Below are 25,142 nucleotides of genomic sequence, written 5' to 3'. Positions count from 1 at the left end.
AAACACTTTTCAAATGACATACATTAAATACTCTTTCTAAATTCCAAACTTTAAACCGTAAAATAAGTATCACTAGCGAAACGGTTTGTAATCGAAGGTGCAAAGTCTAATTCTTTTACTCCCCCTGTAATAGCATGTTGCCATACCAAATAAAACTGCAATTAGATATTTTGTATTCAGTTACAAACTAACTCTTCTATTCTGTAAGTGCACGGCCCTATATGCAGATGAAATGGTTACTGGTTTCATGGTAAACCACAGTAAAATTCCCCAACGGTCACGGTTTCAAATTTTAATTATCATTAATCTATACTATAGGGTAGATGTTGTGTTTATCCTTCATCTAGGCATACAATTTAACTGATTAAAAGTTATGTTTATCATTTTAAAATATTGACAACATGACAAACAGTAACAATGAGTTTTGTTGAACTATTTAAAGCTAAATTATTGAAAATGTGCTCTCTGAAACACATCAGCTTATGTAATAATCTAAATATTGCCAATAAATGGAGTGCAACCATTTAACAACATTTGTCATGACCGGAAACTGAAGGTGGAGAGGGCAGGCACAGGGAGAACAAAAAGGGCTATAAGAACAAAACTGAACAAGGGTTAGAATAAGAAGAAATGATGAAGGATCAAAACAAGAAAGCAAGAAAAGAGAAAATCTCTGGAATACACAGGGGATAATGTTAATGACAGCACTGTGGAGCACAGGATTGGGAAGCACTTTTATAAAAAAAGTAACAAAGGCATAAATGAGAGGCAGCTGGAGAGAGTCATATGACGGTTGGAACAAGAGGTAGGACATGATGAACAGTGTGAAAACAGGAAGGGTAGGTAGAGATAGGTAGGGCGTGACAACATTCTGAACTTTAACGTCCCAGGGACATGTGTGTGCTGTCTGGGTATGGTTTTCATATGTTTACATAAATGTATTGGCTATGTTATTATTTTAATGTTTATGCAAACAAAAGGTGCATTGTGCTGCTAATAATAGTTGTGGGTTTCAATATGGTTCAACATACAGTGGTATATTGGTTTACGAGCATAATTCGTTCCGGAAACATGCCTGTAATCCAAAGCACTCGTATATCAAAGCAAATTTTCCCATTAGAAATAATGGAAACTCATATGATCAGTTCCACAACTGAAAAATATTCATATAAAAATTATTAATACAAAATATAAAGTAAAAATACATACAACAAATTAACCTGCGCTTTACCTTTGAAAAGAATCGTGGATGGTGTGAGGGAGACGAGAGAGGAGAAGAGGAGGGTTATTTTTAGAGATGCACCGATACCGATATTCGGATCGGTATCGGCGCCGATCCAGACCTATTTGACGGATCGGGAATCGGCCATGCGTGACCGATCCACGTCCTATACTTACTTATTTAGTTTTTGGCAATCAATCGCACGACAGCTCTTTCCCATTTTACATGTGTGTTTTTGCGGAATTCAAATCGAACGCTATCACTGCCCCTAAGTCTTTTTTGCTACTCAGTGGGTGTGAGTACAGTGACTTCCGCCTGCTGTGAGGTCATGCGCATACCCTTCACAGTACGAGGAGCGTAAGATAAGACGTGACGATCTGGGAGTATTTTAGGCTTTTAACAGAAACCGGAAGCACAGCGTTTTGCAATCTATGTAAAATAAGGTTTTGAGGTGGGAATAGCGTTTAATGGAAAATCCCATTTAACAAAGCGCATGCAACTGCGAGACAAAACAAAGCAATGGATGATTTGGGAGTCGCTAACTTAATTGGACTGTTTTGCGAACTCGTTGCTTGTGATACAAGAGGGGCTGCCATCGCAACAAAAGTGTAAGTGCGCTGATGCCAATGGGAGAAAAACTGTTAAAATTTTAAGTATTCGCCACTTGTGTATATTTGCTTTGAAGATATTCATATTGAACTGCAAATGCCTCAAAATCGCTTAAAACAAATGAGGTGGAACAGTACGTTATGTATGTTTGTAGTAGCCTAATTAAATATTTTTTGTCATACATTTTTTCCATCTGTATTTACTAGCTTAAAAAAAATAATATGTAAAGTATAACAAAGTAAAAAGAGCTCTTGTATCAGAATCTGTATCGGTATCGGCAGTTGTGTATCGGAATCGGATCGGAACTGAAAAAACGTGGATCGCCCATCTCTAGTTATTTTGTAGGACGACTTTCACTATAATTAACGGAATCACTGCTATCTTCTTCTGTTTGTGTGACTTTAATAAGGAACCCATCCAATGACAGCCTCTTTTGCCTCCTTTTCGATTTCGCAAAAATGTGGACATTGCATTGTCGTTAAACAGATTCATTGCTCGCACTTCTACGCCCTTATTCAGGTGGTGCTTTTCTACTAAATTTTGACTATACGAGTGAGGCATGCCGATTGAGACCGAGCATGGGAGACGATTACCCACAATTCCGCAGCGTGAGAAAGTGAATAACCATTGGTTCAGTTGTGATGACATGCGCTCGGCGTCAAAACAAGCAGCGCACGGATGCGTTTCCTGTTTTGAAGACGAGCGCACGTAAAAACAAGAAAAACAAGGAGCTTATTGAGATTATTGTACGTTATCTGTATTATCTGTACTGATATGAAAAAAAAGCAGTCAGTTAATTGATTGTTCACATTTCATACATCCTGGATCTATGAAATTGTGAGAGCCTCCCATTAGCAGAGTAATGAGAAATGGTTTGTTTTGAGCCCTACTGCTTCTAGACTGCTTGGCAAGGGCCCTTCTCAGCCATAATGCATAAGGATGATGCAGCCTAGGAGATTTGATGAATGAATTTTTTATTTTATTTTTTTTACTCTTTCTTTCTGTTTTTATACACAGTCTTTGGATCGGTCAGGGTTCATTTCACTGCATGTTGTACTTGTTATAACTATGTATGTGACAAATAAAGAATCTTGAATCTTGAATCTTGAACCGGGCTGAGGCACTCCAGATAATCACACTGTGGCAGCTGTGCTTCTGGATGCCTAAACCTTTTTCTCTTTTCGATATTATAGTCCCAACATTTGACTCGTATTCAGGTTGCACTTTTGCAGGTGTTGGATAGTAGCACGATTATTAAAAATATGAAAAATATGCCCTACAACCCGACCAGTATAAAGCTGGTTGGGTAGATGGACGGATGGAATTCTCTTATCCCTCAGTTTGTCAATTGCAGGGGTACCAAATTATTTTTCCCATGGTCTAAATTTCATCGGGCACATAAAGTTAAGGATTACACTGTGTTTTGGTCTAGATGTGGACCGGAGTTTGCCATGATCTACCGCATTACAAACAATTCCAGACAATTCAAAATGTAGTAGATAAATCTGGTTTGATCCAGATCAAAGAACATTATTCTAAACTGCAAGTATGACTGTAATGTTTTCCTGGGAAAACAAGATATTTTTCCATTGTTAAAGAGGACCTAATGCCAGCTGACAAACATCAAATTCCTCCAAAATAGCCATCACTGGTCAATAGCTAAACTGCTACTATAAGCACCCGAGTTAGTTGAGAGATGCTGAGCAGACAGGCAGATGGTACAAGTAACTCACATCCATTTAACAGACACACTCGGTTTGTCAGGCCACACATCATGTTTAAGTACGCAAAAAACAAATTATTAGCAACCTATCAAATGTTTGGTATACCAGGCATGAACTGATGAGTACTGATAACACAGAAGATATGACCAGTTCTCAGAAAGTTCTCAACAGTCAGCAAGTGCTGAGCTTAAAATTATTATATACAGTGGTACCTCAGTTCTCAAACTCATTAGAACTCGAATTTCTTAAAAGTCGAACCAACCAGTTTGAAAAAAATTACCTAGAGCTCTATCTCAGAAGTCTCAGCCTTGCATTAGCTGTGATGGCACTGTGCATGTTTACACTAACTGAATACATATATTTAGACAGTAAAATTATTTAAACATTATTTAAATATTAGTAATAAACCATTAATACGTTTAATTATAATATTGTCGTGCCGAGAGGGGATGGAACGGAGACAAAGGTGCAGACGTCAGGGTATCGGGGAATACGGGGTTTAATTACAGGTAAGGCAGGCAAAACGCAGACGGACAATACAATGACCGGACTGGGGAAACAAACTGAAACGCGGACGAAATACAGAGGACTAATGGCAACACCCAGAAACAGCTGATCACACGGGGATTCCACACGGGGTTAACGAAGGGGTGTGGCACACGGAGGGAGTGGACGATCGGGGCAGGACACATTGTTTGGATACATTTATTTTCTTACTTTACAAATGACTGTTTTGATAAATGTGCTTAGATGTCTTTAGTACAGTATATGCTCTTCTTGTTTTATCCGGTTCATTTTGTGTTTAAATGCTAAAAAAAAACATATTTAGATGTCATTTTTTGGGGCCGGGAACCAATTACTTGGTTTTCCATTATTTCTTATAGGGAAAATTCGATCACAACTCGAACTTTTTAGGATTTGATCCGGAGTTCTGAACAGATTAAATTCGAGTTCTGAGGTACCACTGTATGTATTTTTGCATTGATTAATAAAAATGTGTGTGTACTCAATGACAAAGTGTATTTTCCATGAATGCTTTGATCCCGTCTGGAATTACATTATGTTTTATTAAAACATATAACAGAATGTTCTCAGAATGAAGAGCCAGAATTTCAACAATAAATCCTGTACCGCTGGGTCTGTTCCTGTATCATAATTCACAAACAAGACAGTTTTTTGGAAAAACTCCCAGTCCTAACCACCCTAAATCCAAAAGGAGCTGTCCCATGCCATAAGGCCTGAAATCATCCTAGCCAAAGCTCACTATTCAATTAATAGTAATAATAATAATAATAATAATAATAATAATAATAATAATAATAATAAATACACACATACAATCAACAACAAGTCTCACACCCTGTTAGTAATGTACTAGGGGGACGAGAACGAACTATTATGCCTATTACAGGCAGAGCTCCTAACAAATTCCATGCATTCTGCTAAAAAAAATTACACGAAACAAACCAGTCATGGCACAAGAAACTACAGTGTCACCATTTAAGAACTGGAATATGCAGGTATCATGACAATTTTATGCAATATTGCTGTATATAATGGTCTCTTGGCCAATGAATATATTGGAAGGTTTTTTTCCATTTCTTCAATGACTTTATTTTAACAGATTTTATTTTAAGAGATATTTATATCCTTACATAAGCTTGTTATATTTATATAACAGGGCTTACATAACAGGCGTACCAGAGTATTTACACCCAGAAAAATCTGCCCGATGCTGGCATTTCAGTACTATACAGACATTTGCTTATGTCACAACTTGATAAGCTGATTAGTATTACATCTAAAATATTACTGAGAGGTGTATTGTGATGAACTAAAGTTAGTCATTTGGCCAGTAGATCGATCTTTTGTTTTCCGCAAAATAAACAATCCAATGTTATTCCACCAATAAGCGCTAGTGAATTTCACTGTCAGCACTGGCAATATCAGACAAAAGTATATTGATTATTGATTTCAATGAAGAAATATGGAGACCCAAGCAGAAAGGTATTCATTAATACATTAAACATAACTGAGGTACAAAAAAAAAATTCCATATGTTCAATTTTTGCTACTACTTCTCTTTTCCCAGCCTTCCCGCATAACTTTCAAGTTAGCACTGGTGGTTGTGGTCAGCTAATCAGCATGTTTATTGGTATAAGACAAGAGATCATGCACGCAAAATCAAAGAAGACTACACTACACCTAATCAATATGCACATTCATTGTCGACTGGACAGTTGTGTGAATTAGTATTGGTAGAATGCCCCTCAGTTTTGTAATCTGTCAAAATGACAGCTTTCAGATTTTTCCATTATTGTTAAAAATACACTACAATGCAGTCTTAGGCAGTCAAAAGAAATGTTTAAAGCTGTTTATCTGGGTAGTACGTGCACATTTTCTCAGAACAAGAAAAAAAAAATTAACATTAGAATATACAGTATGCAAAGTAAGTGTAATACAATAAAAACTAGCAAGAATTTTTTCTGTTCTCCAAAAGTTACTGACGTCTAGTTGAATGGCTATTGGAGCACCACTTCAATTTTCAAACCTCTCCTCAAGGGTATCTCAGCCATTCCATGTATTTATTAAATTTCCCGACCAGCTCACTTAACTTTAGTTAAAAAAAAAAGTAAACGGGATATCCATTAGCTAGTAGGTGAGCTAGTAGTCGAGTAAAAAGTAAAAAAATACATGGGTGTACTGTATGGTTGCTGAAAATAATGGGGTGATTTTAGCTGGGGTTTTAAAATAGCTAAGGTAATACACTTTGACAGGGATAAAAGCATCGTCTTACACCAACATAAAGATCATTTAAACATTTTCTTTGGCTGCACAGTACTGTATTCTGTCAATGATGGAAAATATTCAGTCAACACAACCTCTCATCCTGGATCATTCGCTTTTCAAAAGCTTTGACTGAGAAATTCACTCACTGACAATGCAAAAAAGCTCAGGAACTATTTGCATGCCCTGAGTAAATAATTGGTGCATGCACTGGTGCATGCACGCTATCTTCTATTCTTTGGGAACTGGATCATGGGGGTTGATATAGTAATTGACATTGCAGAGAAGCACAAAATGTAGATATACATTTTGTAATTCCATATTTTTTAAGTTGTAAGTGCCAGTACTTCCAATTAGGGAAATTTCTACTTCCTGAAAATGCTGAAACTGTTTCCTAACTAAAAATGTTACATAAAAACCCTGTATATAATACACTGTTTCTAAGACTGAACTAAAGCTAAGTGGCACTGGGTTGTGAGTTTGATTCCAGTCCTTGCTACGTGTGCATGGAGCTTGACTGTCCTCCTCCTGTTGTCCAGGTTTACTCCACATAATCTTCCTCCGACATTCCAAATACAGGTTAGAAATAGTTAGGCCAGCTGGCATCTCTAAATTTCCAGTGTATATGTGTGTGTATATGGGCCCTTTGCTATTGACTTGTATCTCAGATCAGGGTCACTGACTAAAGAGGAAAAAAAAAAAAAAAGATTAATGAACTGAACCTTTAATTTTTATTTTTTTTTAGCATCCAGAAAGCATAAACATGCTTCAAACTGTCCAAAATAATAGATTTTTTTATACAGTAAAAATGAATTCTTTTAATGATAATGATTGTTAACATCAAAATTGTTTTGCTTTCAAGAAAATGATTAAGTCGTGTCCCTCATTTTAAAACTGGAAATATTACGTTTTCCAAATTGCATTATTAGCCTATGAGATTTATGTAATCTAGCGGTTAATATGAAAATTAATAATAATAATTTTTCCATATTAGACAAGAAGATTTTATCTTATTTTAAAAATATATAAATGAGTTTTACAGGTGTCACAAAGTCACTGATGTGCCATGTATACTATGTGGTTGATTGAAAAACATCTATCATGGCCGTAAAACAGTAATTACTCAAGTGTGCTCTTTAGCAAATGTAAAATTTAATATCATGGGCATAAAACGAATTGACAAGTGTCATATACTCTGAGCCAAATTTTAAACGACTGTCTAGGTGGGGAAAAAAATCAGTTAAAGTACTTATAGGGATATAAAAACGACTCACTTTAATGTCAACATTAACATACTCTATGTTAAATTGAAAACGAAGTCCGACAAATAGTGGTTCAATGTTAGAGTTACTGTTACGCTGGGCTTTTTGCCGTTTTTACTGTCCAGATAAAGAAAGCCAAGTAACTCTTGCATGGTTTATTCTATCAGTTCAAAACAGCACTTACAATGACAAGTATTTTGATGTAGCTACCATGCCAGGTAACCCTACACGACTTAATAACCCTGCTAAACGACACCTTTTCTAAATTGGAGTCTATCCATTCGGCTATTGACACTTGAGATGGACCGGCGTACCATGCTGTTATCAAATATGTTTATAATTAAAGGCAGATTGTTTTTCTCCATCAACTAAAGCGGTAGCAGGGGATTTTTTCCACAATATCAGCTTCCAGAACACCACATGCTCATTTGGGACTTTTATTCCTTGTTTCTCAAAGCTGCCTTATTTTAAATCTCGTTTAAAATGCACAGAAGATACGCAGTCGTACAGGCCCGTAGCCAGAAATAAGTTTCGAGGGGTGTCCGGCAACGCTGCCAATAGGTTTCAAGGGTGGTTTGATAAGTTTGCTATCTGGCTAAGTGTCTGATCGATAGTAAATGTATTTCAGGGCGGTTTCAAATCCCTTTACTACGTGGCTACGTGGCTGAGGTCGTGTCATTTGTTTGTTTGCTCGCACATAAAAGGAATTGTGCATGAAATCTAAGCCGACTTATTTACCGCAGAATACTGGAATCACAACTAAGAATCCAAATAACAAAGAAATCCAACTTAAAAAAAAAAATATATATATATATATATATAAATAAATGTGTTCTTTAGTTAACATGACTTTCGATAACTCATTTAATTAAGGTGAATGATCCTCTAAAAGAAACCGCTGCATTCCCTGTGGCTGCTCCTTTTGAATTTTTACCATACAAAACAAAGGCAATCATCTGCTGGTATGTGACGAATAAATACCCTTACCTGAAACAACGAGGGCTTCATTTGGTCCAACAGTATGACAGTTACCCATCCCACTATGATTTAGTTTTTCGTGATAAACACCAGAAGTTCCTTCCGAATACTAGTTGCAATGAATGCTCACTCCCCCAGGATCAAACTCCTCCCTCCAGATATCCACAGTCTCCGCACCGCCCCACATTCCGCATCTTTTTTGCTGGTTAACCTCATCGAATCGTAAGCGACAGTATCTATAGCGCCATCATATGTTGTGGAGTGCGGATCAAATGCAATAAGCTTATGCATCAGGACTTTTACGAAAGTAAAATATTGTTTCTAAGACCTCAGCTATTACAGTATGTCAGTCACCTCTAGTCGCTGTTCAAATACTCGGTCTATATTTTATTCTATAAGCGGGTATAGAAATTGGATGGAGTTATAATATTAAATGAATTTGACTGTTCTCATACAGTTAACGTGTTTATATTCGTATTTAGCCATGTCATATATACTAGATTTCGTAATCTCAACCCGATAGATATGCGTAGAATTCAACAGACTAAGCTGGTCGTTCATAGTTTATCACGAAATCTGGAACTTAGGCAGATAAAAAGTATTCTCCCAGGAACTGCAGCTTGTTAAAATCTGTACTTTAATGAACTTCATTGTAAATTAATATAATTTCCAAAATTAGAGTAGCCTACATTAGATTTCGATACAACATAAACCAGGGGGTCAGCTGTTGCCCTGACAAAGGTCAAACCAGTTAAATTAGTAAAAAAAATTTGAGATGCAGCCCCCGCTCTGCACTTTCTCCAGGTTTCCAGTGTCTTCAGAGTCCTCCATTTTCTCACACAATATCAAAAAGAGTTGTGTGTTTATGATCACACATTGTCATTTAATCTATGGTTGCGATGTGAATGCAGGCTCCATGAAAAGCATATTCCTATTTATACCATATATATTCCAGGACCACTGTAATTCCAAAAGGAAAAAATAAATGGATGTGTAGAAATTTTACACAATTTCAAACAACAATACAGAATAAAAGTCTAAGTAAATTTATAAATCAAAAAATCAAGTTGATAAATGAAGAAAAGGCAAGTAGTGAAAATAACCCCCTTCCATATTTCAATTGAGCTTGAATTCAGCATTAAATTGACAGATTGTAAGAGATGGGATAAACAATGCAATTAAAGATTGTTCAATTTCCATTTTCACTCTTTTCTATTCTCACCAGAGCTCCCAGGCCATGGTGTTAAATGTTTATCTTTAGGAGAAATGTCCTGTTTAAATCACATTTAAACAAACCAACCTCATTTTGTACCTAAATTGTAAATTAGTTCTGCATTTATAAACCAGACTGCACAAAATGACATATGCAGAAAAAATGGAAACCATCTAAACAAGGAAAACAAACTTTATCTATTGGGAACAGCCAATAGTGTTGAATTAAGTAACAGGAGTAGTAATTTTAGTGATTACCTAGTGATTTTTTTCCCCCCTAAATTTGATCAAGTGCAACAAGGTTACCGCATAAAAATTCAAGTTTCATTGGAACAACATGGTAAAAGCTGGGACATTTCTTCAAACATCTTTTTAACCTAATATGTGTAAATTCCACCACCATGCAATTGATTGGACATTGTGTGGCCAAGAAGTGACTGTATGGACAGGGAAGCTTTGCTGGTAATTTCCATTAAAAGTCTGAAGAAACACCTTAATTCTTGCACACATTCCCACTGCACTCTGAATGACTCGTTAAAATTCATTCTTTCATAGGTCATATGTACTTCTTATGTTACGGCAATTTCTCACCCCCAAGCTTTCCTAAACCAAATTATCTCTAGAAGTGCCAGCAGGATATTAAACAGCTATTGACGATGCAGACTTGACTGATGCAACTTTCGACAGTTGGACACCTACTAGGACACTTGCTCTACAGGTCTCATTTGAATATCTCCAACCTGGATATGAGAGAATTATAAATGAGCAAAAAAAAAAAAAACATTTTCCAAAAACTTCTAGAAACAATTATCTACATCCTTTTTTTTTACAACCAGTTTCTTTCACATACACTCCAAAGGCATGATTGTTAGACTGCCCTCTGTTAACAGAAATTACCAAAAATTATTGTCTTAGTTTCTCTAAATAAGTAGTGCCCAATACACAAAGGATGCACTCTCATATGCTTAACACAAACATGCCAACACATACGCTCGTATACTATGTCACTTCCGCATACCTGCACATGAGGGGGGGCACTGAGGGCATATGTGACTGCGCTGGCTATATCTTGTGCCTTTAAACACTACAAGAGAGAGGACACAAACTCAAAGTTTTGCAGGAAGCATAGGTCATGTATGAACGTATGTATAAATGTCTCTAACCATCTTCCATACTTTTTATCCCAACAAAGTGCATGCATACACACTATATCATGAGTGTTGTTAGGTCCAACCAGTCGGGACTATAGCCCCGAGTATTTTAGCCCTGGGGTCAATCTTCAAGAAAAAGCTTGCCCCAATTAAACTTGACTTAATCCCTGATCTTTACAAATAGCTAGAACCCCCCCCCTGCACTATACATTCAAATTCAAAAAATGAATTTATTTCAAAAGGACTATTTTCACTTTTAAAATCTAATCTTTTTTAAAGTCCATTATGGATTTTCAAAAAATGATTAACATCATTATCAAGCATCATCCACCCATGCTTGTGACCCACAGTTCCTGTTTTGTCAAGCTACGGCTTTGTGTGGTTAATGTTAATCTAAATGAGTTAATCACAGGGCCATCACATGTCCTTTTTAGGGAAAACGCACTTCATCTGACCTCAGGTACTACTCTTGTATCCAAGCGACCTGGGTTCTCCAAAGCATGGCTCAGTGCACTGATCATTACCAAAAGAGCTTACAGTATTTGCATTCTCACCTTTATACTCTCGTATGCAGCAGCTGCCTTCTCTGGGGTCCTGTCATAAAGCCTAAAAGCAAACTCAGTCTCCACCAAGCCAGGCGAGATACACTGTAAAAGTGTAAAAAAAAAAATTTAAAGGCATCTCAGTTCATCAGAAGGAAAAGTCAACTGTTCAATTGTTTTTACTGGGCATGAATAAAAACTACTTCCAAAGATACAAAAACCACCTTCACAAGTCTAAATTAATAGCTATGACTGCTCCACAGCTGAGGTTCCACTGAACTGCAGAGATGCTCCAGGTGGGGGTTCTTCCGCAGCACAGGACAGCACTCAGCATGGGTTCTACCTGCTCATACCGTGGCCCTGATGTGAGTCTTGGCGTCGCACAGCTCCTGCCTAAGGGCCTCAGTCAGCGCAGTCACTGCATACTTGGTGGCTGTGTAGAAGTGCACGTCAGCATTTGGCACTACCCTGTGTCCACACATGCTGTGCAGTAGGGGCAGAGAATAAAGGCTAATTATTTCCCCCAAAACTCAATTTTGCTCAATTTCACAGAACGACATATCTGCAACTGGATAACAGAAACTTCTGAAAAGGCTACAGGGCTCAGAGAAGATTATTTCTGCCTTGAGATTTTATTGGATATATTATTTTTGGAAGGACAAAATAAACAGAGGGAACTGAATAAAAATGACTATACGCTCGCTATTCTTATTATCCTTCTGCACTCACAAAACTTCTTGCATACCAGATTTACTAATGGGGGGGGATCAAGCTGTACCTGTTAATGTTGATAATGTGGCCATCATCTATGTTCCTCTCCTTCATCGACTGGTAGGCCTCACGTGTGCATATCGACAGGGCAAGGATGTTTATCTGGAAGAAAACACCCACTGAATAGGCCTTGGTAGGACAGAACAGCTTGAGGAGTTTTTTTTAGCCTTATCTATTAAGGTGCTGATCTAGTTTGACCCATATTGTCAGTTTGGTGTCATAAACAGTAGGTACATTAACGGATATTGACAAGTTACACTCCTGAGTTCTTCAAGTAACAGTGTCACCGCCATCCTATTTCCCTGGCTTACGTTTTCACCTATGTGCCAATGCAGTGCAATTTACCCAGAATTACTTTCCCAGAGACACCTGGGTTCCGAGTTGCAACTTAAATGATATGGCTAGTAATACAATTACAGCTACTGAAAAGAAAAAGAATAACTGATAAGACATTGTTTAGCCTGCGTGCCGATTTACAGCAGTCCAAAGTAACAAAGAAAGCTGTCAGGCACTTACAAGGAACGCCCAAAAAGTGTCGTAAATAAGGGCAGAATAACCACTACCTGTGAATCTATGGCACAGTTAAAAATACTAAACAAACTGAGAATAATTTATAGATGGGAAATATGTCCAATTCCCCCATTCAAAAATATTTCATTTAGTAATGTAGCTCATTTAATTATTGGAGCTCAGTGCAAGTCATTAAGTATTAATTTCTGTATATTAAAAAAGAGGAGTTCAGTTGGGAAGGTGGATATTTGCAAAATGGTCAGACAGAGGTGTGTTGCTTTAGTGCCGTGTGGGCTGTGGTAGATATGGACAGTAGGAAATGGTTGGAAACCGCTTACATCAATCATTGTCCTCCAACCTTCAGTCCTGCCACTCAACAACGGCTCCGCACAGGCCAAGCCAGCATTGTTGATGCACACGTCTACACCCTGGTGAAGAGTCTTGATAGCAGAGAACATGGACAAGATCTCCTCTTCAATGGAGAGATCACATTTGTAGGGGATCAGGGTGCCTGGGAATCCTGCACTCTGACACTCCGCTGCCAGTTTCTAAACGACAATCAGAAAATATGATGTTGATATTGCAATGAGACCCCCAGAAGAGCTATTTTATGACATCTCAACTTCAAGTAAGAATCATAATAATCTTAAGTGGCCTAGAGCCAAGCCTTTTAAGTAGGGCTGGGCAATTGATCAAATTTTAATTTAAATTACAAATTTAGCTTCCAACAATCAAAACAAAATAACATAAAATTATGATTGTGCCGCGTTTTGTTATGATGCTCCCGTTTTGTATCTAGAGTACCCCTTTCGAGCTCCTTTTTCTCAGCTGAATTATATAGTTGAATTATACAGTTCAAGAAAATCTGCAGTTATAGACTTTTTTTTTAATGCGTTAATAATTCTTTATGTTTAAACTTATGGGATATGATAGATAATATACATATAAAGGATACATTAGAGAAACTGGCCCAATAAGCCTTACACATTTTAAGTAATTCAATGTTAGAAATGTTTTTCAGAGGAAACCGTAATCCGCGTAAATACTTAATCTTACAAAACTAAGGGTAGATTCATACAAATTGGATTATTAATAATTGCTATTATTCAGAGGTGGTGACGTCACGCACACCCCAAAATATCCTAGAGCGTTGCCCGTTTAAAAGAAATTCATCTTAAACTACTTATTAATCAATACATATCAACAATTTCAAGCATTGTATGCAAACAGAGTTCTAGCAGCATGCTACACATGTAGCTCACATAAAATGCACAATGAAGAAGCCAAACGACACATGAACGCGCAACAGTTTCCGCGATCTTGGACTTCACGAACCACCTAGCCAACTAGCTAATCTTAGCTAACTAGCTAGCCCAGAGCATTGTGCCTCGGCTCATCGTGTGTTTAAATTAGTACTTCGACAATAGTTCCTATGTTCTGTGCTACTGCTATAAAGTCCAATTGTTGTCCCAATTTTTTAAATAATAAGAATGAACCTCAATTTTGTCCACGCTCCTGGCACAGCCAACCACCTTCATGCCGTGCTGCACAAGCTCTCGGGCAACAGCCGCTCCGATTCCGACCGAAGCCCCGGTCACCAGAGCTACTCTGCCTTTCCAGCGCTCCATTTGTTCAAGAAATACACAGATAAGCTATGAAATTCAGTTACTATATATATATATTCCAATGAAAACGCTTCAAAATAGTTACAAACAGTCCAAACCAGCCCCTAAATACTTTCACATTTACTATTTTCAGGCAAAGGTAACGCAAAGCTCCAATTCCCGCCCACTCACTATAATATTAAACAGCATGCAGTTCGTTTTTTTTTTTTTTAGTTATTCAGTATTTCATGCAGTATAACTACTTGTGAATTTTAGTTAGCTTAACAAATTATCTTATCTATGCAGTTTGCAGTTGGCAATTAAAAGTAAACTATATTAAATAATATCCTTATCTGAATAACAGAAATAGCTACAGTCAAAAGTCTGGACATGCCTGTTCTTTATGCATTGGTCTCTAATTTAGCAGTGTTATTCACTTTATAGTAAAAGGCCTCAAGGCAATTAAGTAATACATATCAATTATTATAACAACCAAAAGAAGTGTTCAACTGTTCAAAAAATTCTCAAATTTTACACTCTTCAAAATAACCCCATTTTACTTTGATGACAACATTGCAGGCTCTGCATTCTTTGAACCAGCTTCCAGATTTAGTGACCTGGAATGTTTCTCCAACAGTCCTGAAGGAGTTTCCACAAGTTCTGGGCATAAGTTGGCTACCTTACTCTTACTCTTCAATCCAACTCATCCCAAACCAGCTCTATAGGTTTTTGATCAGGGGATTATGGGGCAGGTCGTCTTTCCTTGTCCACAAGATAACGGTATATACATAACTTTGAGGTGTGCTTAGGGTCATTATCTTATTAAAAATCAAATCATTATCAGAAGGTGCGTCCAAACTGTTGATTGATTCTGTAATTAGTCATACACACACACACACATAAATTAATAATTGTACCTTTTATGAACACTTTCCATTTTGTTGTTCAACAACTTAAATGTTGACATCTAAGCAAGTCTACAGGGAGAATTACACAATCACATTCTTTTGTTTGTGCATAATTACCAGATGCATGATGAAATATTCCATCCACTGTAGGGTGTGTCCTGCCTTATCCTTGTTTCACAAAGAAGTGTTCAATGCCAGTTCTTATATATAGTGGTTTACATTTGGCAGAACAAATAACCATAACACTAATTTATTCATCTACCCCTCCTCCAAATGCATAATATAGATCGACACACACACACACACACACACAGATGTTTGTATTTATATCTTTGTAGCGACTGCCCATTCATTTCTATAGGTAAAACCCTAATCCAACCAATGACAACCTTAACCCCTACCTAGCCATAATTAACCATAATTAGGCAAACAAAATCCATGACTTGACATTTTTTGTTTTTTGATTGCAGTTACTGATTTTTATAAAATTGAGTTGAAGGGACTGGAAAATTTGGGCCCCACACCGTATCACATACTTAACCACAGACACACAAACACACACACACTTTTGAAATAGTTTCAACACTCTTTTATGTGTAATCCACACAAAAAAAAAACGGAAAAGATTGCTTCAATCAGGCTCTTCCTCTTTTCTTATTTGTGACATTGTTATCCTCATTATTATGTCTGACTTAATGTTCCTGCTTCCTTTACTCATGTTTAAGTTCTTACCAATTTGCTGTGCCACTGTTATTGAGACCTGTCCCCTGCAACTTGCAGTACTCACAATTATAAAATAAAACATTAGTAGGTTATTGGTAATAGCCAATACTACTGTATTTAACCTGTTTACTTCCACTAGTCACAACTGTGACCACATGTTTAAATTAATGTTCTTAAGTTCTAAAAGAATGGCTGTTGACTGTAAAACCAAAAGACTTTCTATAAATTAAAGTAGAGGATGTCTTGATGGTTACTTGTTGGGACAGTGTCGGTGCTGGGGGGGCAGCAGGGTATGGGGAAGCCTGACTGCTTGAGGAAAGAAGCTGTTGCAGTGTCTGGCAGTGACTGTTTGGATTCTCTGGAACTTTCTGCCAAAGGATGGGTGAGAGGGGTCTGTCACCATGCTGTTTGCATGGCAGATGAATGACGCTCTTTATGGTCCCTCGGCCTCTGTAGGAAGCGGAGACACTGCTGGACTGTCTTGGTAATTGAGGTGGTGTGCAGGTTTTTCGTTTGAGCCGAATCAGGAGTCAGAAGTTGCTTGTGTAGAATTTAAGTCAGTTCTTTATTGCAACATCAAAGTTACAACCAAAACTGGACACCCTGCAGAAGTGTATCCCATGACGAATTACACTGATTTTTATACATTTTTTCATATCTCTTATCAAGATATTTGTTACAGGGGGTGTCGTAAGCATCATGTTTCTGGACCAATTGCAATCATTGTGCTTCCTTACCGGTGCTCTGGTATTCTGCCCCTCAGTGTCTTCACTATTATTCCCTGTCTTTTGGGGTGAACTTGATCTACATTCTCTAAAGGTCACTAGGTCACACTCTATATGGTTTACAGCAGCTTCTGGTTATATCTTTATAATGTATTAATGATTGCATTCTCTAAGTGTTATACAGTACTATATAATATTCCATACAGGGTCCAAGAGAGGTTGTCTGCCATGTGCACTCCCAGGAACTTCATACTGCAGACTGTCTCCATAGCAAAGCCATTGATGTTCAAGGGACAACAAGCAGTCAGATTATTTTGTTTTCACAACATTTAGAGACAGGTTGTTGTCCATGCCCAGCAGGTTCAACTTCCCTACCCGCCTCTGTGGGATGATTGTGTTGAATGATGAACGGAAGTTAATGAACAGCATTCTAACATAGTTGTCTTTTCTATCCAGGTGTGAGAGGCTGAGGTGGAGGACAATGGAAAGGGCATCATCAATGGTCCTGTTTGGGTGACAGGTAAACTGTAGGGGGTTTAGTTGGTCTGGGTGTTTTGGCTTCAAGTGCCTCAATACCAGCCTCTTGAAGCACTTCATGATGACAGGCGTAAGTGCCAAAGGCTGGTATTTATTGTGATAGGACATAGTCAACTTCTTAGACACCGGGATGATTCTGATTTTGAGGCATGCAGGCATCACCTGGCCAGGAATGTAGTCAATGTTGCCCAGTGCTTAATTTGTAAATTCAAAGATGCTGGAGCTCATAAAGACCACAATGGCGTCAAACGCACAAATCAGTCTTTGCCAATGATAATAAGTTATTAATTACTTAAACATGTAACAATGCAATATTTTCTATCCACACCTGTCAGTTTCAGCAAACTTTTCATCTGCATCAGATTTTTCTTACTCCTCTTTGTGGTTCTTCTCATTAGCATTAGCATCCACAACAGCTGCTCCTCTCCTCACTGTCTCTGCTTGTTCTCATTAGCATTAGCATCAAAGAACGCTGATCCTCTCCTCGCTATCTCTGCTTCTTCACATTAGCATCCACAAATGCTACTCCTCTCCTCACTGTCTGTTTGTTCTAATTAGCATTAGCATCCACAAACGCTGCTCCTCTTCTCCCTGTCTCTGCTTGTTCTTGTCAGGTTTTCTGGTTCATTTCTGCTCTATCTGAGTTCCTATTACTTTGTTGCTTTGCCAAAAATTATAAATATTACTTTTCAAAATATTCTTTTAACTATTTTGCTGTAACAACCTGCCATATGTAACCTCATCTAATTTAGTGACCAAAAAGTTGATTTTTCTGTGCCTGTGGTGTGTTTTTTCCCTTTCAAATAAGCGAGACATTGGCCTACTAATTTAGGTTACCAGTTGTAGATCTTCATCCATATAATCTTAGCTGCAATGAGATCCATAAAATACTATGGGACTTTTCACAATCAGGAGGTCAAATGTATCTACTTTCACCTTTCTCTTTGCTGCCACTGAGTGGCACTGCTTCAGTTTTGGGGCAATCTGCCTCAAAATTTAACGGGTTCCAGTCCAGCATCTGTACAATGTCTCTGCAAAGTTTGAAATAGAAGCCAAATACAAGTTATTCGACTTGTCTTGACAGAAAATTAATTGACAACAAAAGTAAAAATAAATAACCAAAAAAAAAAACTTTTTGTGATGAAGAAGGAAGTAAGACAAACCAACATAGCCGTCTACCTGATCTTCTTTCATAATCACTTGTCCTGCTCAGAGTCGTGGGGGTCCAGAGCCTATGGGTACAAAGCAGGAAATTACCCGGGATGGGGCACCAATCCATTGCAGGGCACACTCACATAGACACACCTATGGACAATATGGGTTTGGACTGTGGGGGAAAATCACAGTAGATCGCCTGAGGACAAGGGGAAGAACAAACAAACTCCACCCACAAAGCCATGCCAGAGACTCGAACACTATTTCCATTAACAGCATTTTCCGTAAATTCTAGAGTAATTTCTTGGACATAATAAATAGCAGTTATGCCTATGAGGCACTCTTTCCAAAATATGGTGTGGCGTGAGCCTCTCATAACCGTAGTTTTAGCAAAGGTAAATTCTAGGACTGTAAGATTGTTTTATAATTGCATAATAAATTGCAGTTATGCCTACAAGCGTAGACTGTGAAGGAGGTGTCTGTGAGGAGCTGCTTCCAAAACGTGGCACCAGCCTCCCACACGCTATAACACAGCGCCGCTTTGGGCAGGCGGATGCGCACCCGCGCGACGCCGGAGAAAGATGGCGGCGCCCGTCCTCAGAGTGTCTACTCCTCGGTGGGAAAGAATAGCTCGGCTCTTAGTCTGCATGTTCGGTATGGTGCTGTCAATGTACGCCCTCCATGTAGGAAGGGAAAAGGCGAGAGACCCGAATTACCAAGCCATATGCGACGTGATCACTTCCATGGGCTGCTGTAAAGTGTTCAACTCCAGGTACCTTGGGCAGTTATTGGTAAATAAAATAAAATTCAAAAGAAACAAAAAAAGTGTACCGCCACTATAAGTACTATATATATATAAGTTTATGACAGTGTCTGTAAAGCAGTGAGACGAGTGCAAGCTATTATATGAACGCTGATAGTAAATTTTAAGTAGATAAATTGCAGCTAGCTGACTTAATCTTGTGAAAAGATTTAGTGAGTGAAGCGGTGCATCACCGATGCATTATTTTGCAAAATGGTCCAAGTTATATTTATTTTTTCTCTTATTTGAAGAATCCCCTTGTGCTAATTATGATTAGTATGTCTCTAGTAATGTAGTTCACTGTAAACTGGGTTAACATTTACCTAGTTGAAGAGAATTGTAGTTTAATATCAAGTACATTATAATTTTTCTTTGTACTCAGCTGGCTATATGCTTTTTTTTTTTACTCCTGTGTAGTTACCCCGATAAATCTTTTTTGTTCTTGGGTCGTACAAGCCACCCATACAGCGACAAATTGCTCACTTGCTGTGTCATACGTTTGCATCTATTTCGGATGTTTTACAGGTAACATTATTTCGAAACTGCTCCTTGTTTGAAAAGATGTGCCGCTAATATTTACATGCAGTTATTGTAGCAGACCATACCATGTTACCCCTTTATATTCAAGCAGTCACTATGAAGGATTTAACATTTCTAATATTACGTTCTATTAGGAAGGTTGGACGAATTTGTGATCGATAACACAGTAGATCTATAGACCCCATTACCTGAGGTCGGAGCGGTTTTCTATGGCCTTTCAATCCACTGTTAATCCCGTTGTACACGCTGAGCTTGCTAGACGTATGGGTACCACTCATGGTAAAATGGCTCAGTTAATGGGGCTTGCAACTAAATGAGCAAAATATTTATAAATAATTATAGTATCGAGGTATGCAAGTCTTTGGGCTCTTGTTATTAAAACAAGTTTCATTACAGTATATTTAGTGCTGCACTATCGCTTTTCTTACAAAACCAGATTTGAATTGGAATGGCTTGGTGGTCGAGTTAAGTAGTAGTTAGCTTCCACCAATAGGAATGTCATGCATGTTTTTCTTTTTACTTCTACATCTTGTATAGGGCTTCTGTCATTTGAAATGGGCTCCATATTTGACATTGGTTGACAAATATATATATAAAGTGAAATATTTTACATTTCACTTTAGCAGTAGCAATGCATTTTCTCCCTAACATAATTGTTTACAAGTATATTCAAAGTTGAAAACTGAGTCCGCTTTTACATTATGCTAATTTTTGTGCATGTAAAATGTATCTTTGCACAGGCAAGGAATAGTACAAAACATGTCAGCAGTAGAGGTCTTGAATTTAAGGATATCTGGTGAATGAACATGTTCTTACTTTTCCTGTTACTAATCAAGAACTTGTTGTTGAACCACACTGGAAAAGGCATTATCAAAGTAGCAACAACAACTTAAATTTATACAATTGTTACAAAATAGTTATTACACCTTTGACATTTATAAGAACTGCAGGTCTAAATGCTGCCATCATTCATTTTAACAAATTGAACTATTCAGCCTTTGTCGTTACCAAATTATTTACCAATTATCCTTTTGGTTTTTTTGCCTCAAAGGCAGACTGCATTAAGCCTTTGTTATCTATAAGAATTCTAGTTATACCAGTTAGCTTTCTTTTTCTTTCGTCTCTTAGTTTCTGCACAGCAAAATAATGGAGTAAGCAAACTCTTTCCTGCTGGCAATGTCCTTCCAGCTCTGGTTTTGTTTTGGCGCAAGGAAGCTGCAGGAAGGATTATATCCTGTCTCAAAAAACTACATTTATACTGATCTGTCATTTCAGTTTAATAATGTACATAAGTTTATGCAGCAGTTCTGATGAATGTATGGGCCACTTTACAAGAAGAGCAAAAAAGTGGCAACCTAGTGCTCTCTGGGGTTCAAAACCATGAACCTCCCACTGACAGTAAAGACAGGTTAAAGCAATCTGAAATGGTCCTGATTGAAGACCATAACATCTGGATTGCATTTATTTATTATTCTCATTTATTTATTATATAAATGATTGTACCGTCAGCTTTGTTCTCAACTGTGTTTATATATTTAAGTGATTTCTAGTGGACTACTTTGGTGGTTGCTTGCTAACTGTGCATGCTAAAATGGTGAAATTGCTTGAGAAGCAGCCATGCTGATATGGCAGAATAATACTTATCTTACAAAAAATAAAGGAGAGCAGAATTTATGTATAAGTAGCTGACCGATTATACTGCCAACTGTTGACACTGTGCTTCCCCCATTGTAAAAATCACCATCCACCACTAGTGTTGTCGTATTTTATGTTCTTTCTTTGGCATTACATTTTCTTTTAACACTTTTCTCCATGGCTCCTCCAAGTAGCCTATGTAAGCATTAATTCAGCAATTTTCCCATTGTAAACTTTCATTACATTATTGGACTTGACAGTTTAATGTATTCAATACATTACAATATTTACAATACACCATTGACATTTGGTTTTTTGCACTACAATATTTTGCACATTTTAATTATTTCAATGTGTTGGCGTTGTCTACAGGCATATAATGTGTTCACGTTATTTTTAATATTTTCAAAATAGATTTGCCTCCAGCTCAACCCCCCAACAGACTTTTTTTTTTTCCCTCACTTGTTCCCCCACCCCCCAATTCTTTCACACCTCACCAGCGGGGCGTGCCCCACAGTTTCAATACCTTTGGTACACACCATTAGTGTTATAGTATTTACTGTTATAGTATTTACTCACAGAAAATTTTAGTGATAGTGTAAAAGAGAAATAAATACAATATAAATATTTGGTAATGCTTTACATTTATGATTTTATGATTATGGTTCTATAATGTCTTATATTAATGCTGTTAAAAGTATGTTAGGATGTTAAGGTATACTTGCATGTTTCTTATGAATGTCCTCTGAATGCATTATGAAGGTGTACTGAATGTTCTACGAATGCATTATGAAGGTGAAGTTAATGTAAAATGTTAACAAAAATTTAAACATATAAATAAATGACTTTCTCAAACATGGACATTGAAACATAAACAAAAGAATACAAGTAGCCACTTAACCAGTGGGGAAAGACTCAGCAAATTGTCATATAAGTGGAATGAGCAATAAATGAGTAAGTATACTTTCGGAACTACATATGACAATGAGGACTTTGAGCATTCAGGTAAAAACATTTCTATTAACTTTCACATTTTCTGGTAATCCATCCAGTAGTTCTAGAAATTGTACAAGCAGCTGAGTATGGGATGGGTATGGCTTAGATGGTCGGACCAAATGACAGGACTCTCTGGGGAATATAGTGCTGTCATTTACAACAGCACGAAACCTAGTTGAGGGCTATAATAAGCATTTATCCATGGATATATATATAGAACATGCAGATAAAACAGTAGGGTGTTTGTAGTTGATGACACTTGAAGTACTTCGATCTTGGATTGTACTATTTGATTTAAAATTTAAAATGACAACAAATTGCTCAGTATATTGGCACAACGGGATTAGTTTGTCTGGTGCTTAATTTTCTGTGGATTGTCCTTCCAAAACAAGACTGTTACACTTTTTGTCATAGTTTCTTTAGCTCTTGCAGCACTTATATGTGGAACAACAACATTTGCATAAATTCTGCTTAAAAAGATGTACTTCATCTTTCTACTTTTAGGCTAATATATTCCAAAAAAAAAAGGTTTGGGTTTCTCTTACCCAAAATGTGACAACCAGGCATTCTGTTTTAGTAGGCACCAGCAGGTAAAAATTGAAAATTGGCCCTGGTTTAGTTTAATAAGTCAGACTAAATGACACAAAATAATCAGATCATTTTCTCTGTCTGATTTTGAGCTCACTTTCATTTCCAAGGCAGGTTTCTGCTGTTGATTGTGGGATTTCACTATGAATCTCCTGGAAATCTTAGTTGGTTTTTTATAGGCTTCTATGAACATTGAGGGTTACATTGACTAAAAATAAATCAAACTGCTGAAAAAATCATTGCAATTTGGTGGATAATTACAATGGGGTCTGTCAAAGAAATAAGGTATAGTTTGGCAAAAATAGTTAGAAATATTTTTTTTTCCTCTAAAAAAGAAATTTTTGGACAGAGACGAGCCTAAGTGAAGCATTTTGGGCCAGTTTTTAACCATTTCCTCCAGTCAATGTGTCTTTCTGCTGGTACCTAGTTTCAAGTATTTAATTAAATGGCCCAGCATTAATCTATTACTTTTCTGTGCTGTTTACTGACTGTTGGTATTTGCTCTTAATGTTTCCATCTAAGTCTTTTGCAGTATCAAGCTGAAAATATTTTATAAAGAGGTCATAATTTTATGGTGATGCAATTTGTTTATATTTTACAGTGAACTAAACCTAAGCACCATCTGTCTCTTCAGGTGGGGTCGAGGATTTGGGCTGTTTGGCTCAGTATTTGGAAAAAACGGCGTAATGAACCAGCCGAACAGTGTCTACGGCTTTGTGTTTTACATATTCCAGCTGTTACTAGGTAAGTCTAAGAGTGCAGGTTGAAAGGTACTAAAAAGTAATTGTGCTATCTTGGCACGACCATACTATACTTCAGTTAAATCTCTTAAATACAAAGACTGAGTGTTTAATGAAAATTTCATAAAAAGCCTGTAAAGCAGTAAGGGTGTTAAACCTCCACCCCAGCCAGGAACAGACCTGAGATATAACCGCCATGCTGATTCCCCCCCCTTTTTTGTTTCTGCAGGGATGACAGTGAGTGCGATGGCAGCTCTCATTCTCATGACCACATCCATTGTGTCAGTAATGGGCTCTCTCTACCTAAGCTACGTTCTTTACTTTGTGTTGAAAGATTTTTGTATTGTCAGCGTCATAGCATACATACTGAACTTGGTCCTTTTTGTTCTTAACTACAAGCGACTTGTTTATTTAAATGATGCCTGGAAGCAACAGCTTCACCCTAAGCGGGACTAAATGTCAGAAGAAAAAGAACACAACAGGGAAGCAATTGGAAAAATGTGACATTTGATCATTTATTTTGTCATCAGGAGATCTTTCTTTTCCAATTGCATCGGTGAAGCAGAGTAAGAGCAGAATTTTTGTTTTTGTAAATGCTCATTTGAACAGTGAATATATATATATATATATATATATATATATATATATATATATATATATATATATATATATATATATGTAATCTCTTAATTCTTCCTAATTTCTTTTTTGTTTCCAAAATTTAAAACTGATCTTGCATATGATGTCCTCATGAAGGAAGGAAGCAGAGATGGATATTTTTCCAATGGGTCCTGGGAATTTTTAGTTATTTTTGAAACTGATGGATAAACTGGACTTTAAACACATACTTGAAAAGTGATTTTTTTTTTTTATTTGCATTCATGTTTACAATGCCACATTAGAATATTTGGAGAACGTGGCTGTACAACTATCCTAACTATTGAGAAATGGAGACACTTTCTTAATAGCGAAGCAGACTGCAACGAAGGAAAGATGTCTGTAAAAGGTGTGAAAATATATTGATGAAACTGGCGTGTAACTGTCTAAATGTTTACTGTTCTGCAGCAGTATTCATTGTCTCTTTGTCTTGAAATGTACTTAGAAATAATATTTGTCCATTTAAGGACTCAAGTCTTAGATTATTTTCATAACACTCCTTTGAAAAGTGGGAGAAATAAAAGATACACATGCAATGTGTTTAAAAACTATAATTGCTTAAAAAGTTTTATCATGAAGTCAGTTTTGATGGAGCTTTGTGTGTATTCTTGGTGTTTATGAAATTAGTATATGTTTAAACTGTCACTCCCTGTACATGGCTTTTAAGGAAGGGTGTTAATTAAGGATCAAGCTGTCCATTCCAGCAGACTTTTCATTGCTTGCAGTTTTGTAGCATTCCACTTTCTTCACCAGCAGTTGCACTT

General features: G+C 37.1%; 3 protein-coding genes across 3 annotated transcripts in view; 1 reads left to right on the top strand and 2 right to left on the bottom strand.

Moving 5' to 3' along the window:
• LOC111859700 (flotillin-2a-like) overlaps positions 1-8,747 on the bottom strand; it is a 64,702-nt gene extending 55,955 nt beyond the window's left edge. Inside the window, exon 1 of the mRNA XM_023842651.2 lies at positions 8,592-8,747. Coding sequence (XP_023698419.1) covers positions 8,592-8,640 — 49 coding nt within the window. The 5' untranslated portion in view covers positions 8,641-8,747. The remainder of the gene's footprint in view (positions 1-8,591) is intronic.
• A 455-nt stretch (positions 8,748-9,202) lies between these two features.
• On the bottom strand, positions 9,203-14,554 carry LOC111859701 (dehydrogenase/reductase SDR family member 11). The gene is made up of 7 exons (XM_023842652.2): positions 14,265-14,554; positions 13,107-13,316; positions 12,266-12,360; positions 11,841-11,970; positions 11,500-11,592; positions 10,813-10,878; positions 9,203-10,534 (listed from the first exon to the last, which is right to left on the bottom strand). The coding sequence occupies exons 1-7, from the start codon at positions 14,394-14,396 to the stop codon at positions 10,493-10,495; spliced, it is 768 nt and encodes a 255-aa protein (XP_023698420.1). The 5' UTR covers positions 14,397-14,554; the 3' UTR covers positions 9,203-10,492.
• Positions 14,555-18,906: 4,352 nt separating this feature from the next.
• LOC111859697 (vitamin K epoxide reductase complex subunit 1-like protein 1) lies at positions 18,907-24,341 on the top strand. The gene is made up of 3 exons (XM_023842643.2): positions 18,907-19,192; positions 23,616-23,725; positions 23,951-24,341. The coding sequence occupies exons 1-3, from the start codon at positions 19,002-19,004 to the stop codon at positions 24,175-24,177; spliced, it is 528 nt and encodes a 175-aa protein (XP_023698411.1). The 5' UTR covers positions 18,907-19,001; the 3' UTR covers positions 24,178-24,341.
• Positions 24,342-25,142: the final 801 nt, after the last annotated feature.

The sequence above is a fragment of the Paramormyrops kingsleyae genome, chromosome 17, assembly GCF_048594095.1.
Source record: "Paramormyrops kingsleyae isolate MSU_618 chromosome 17, PKINGS_0.4, whole genome shotgun sequence".
NCBI lineage: Eukaryota > Metazoa > Chordata > Actinopteri > Osteoglossiformes > Mormyridae > Paramormyrops > Paramormyrops kingsleyae.
The sequence above is the reverse complement of the archived record's forward strand: the minus strand, read 5'-3'. Positions and strand labels throughout refer to the sequence as shown.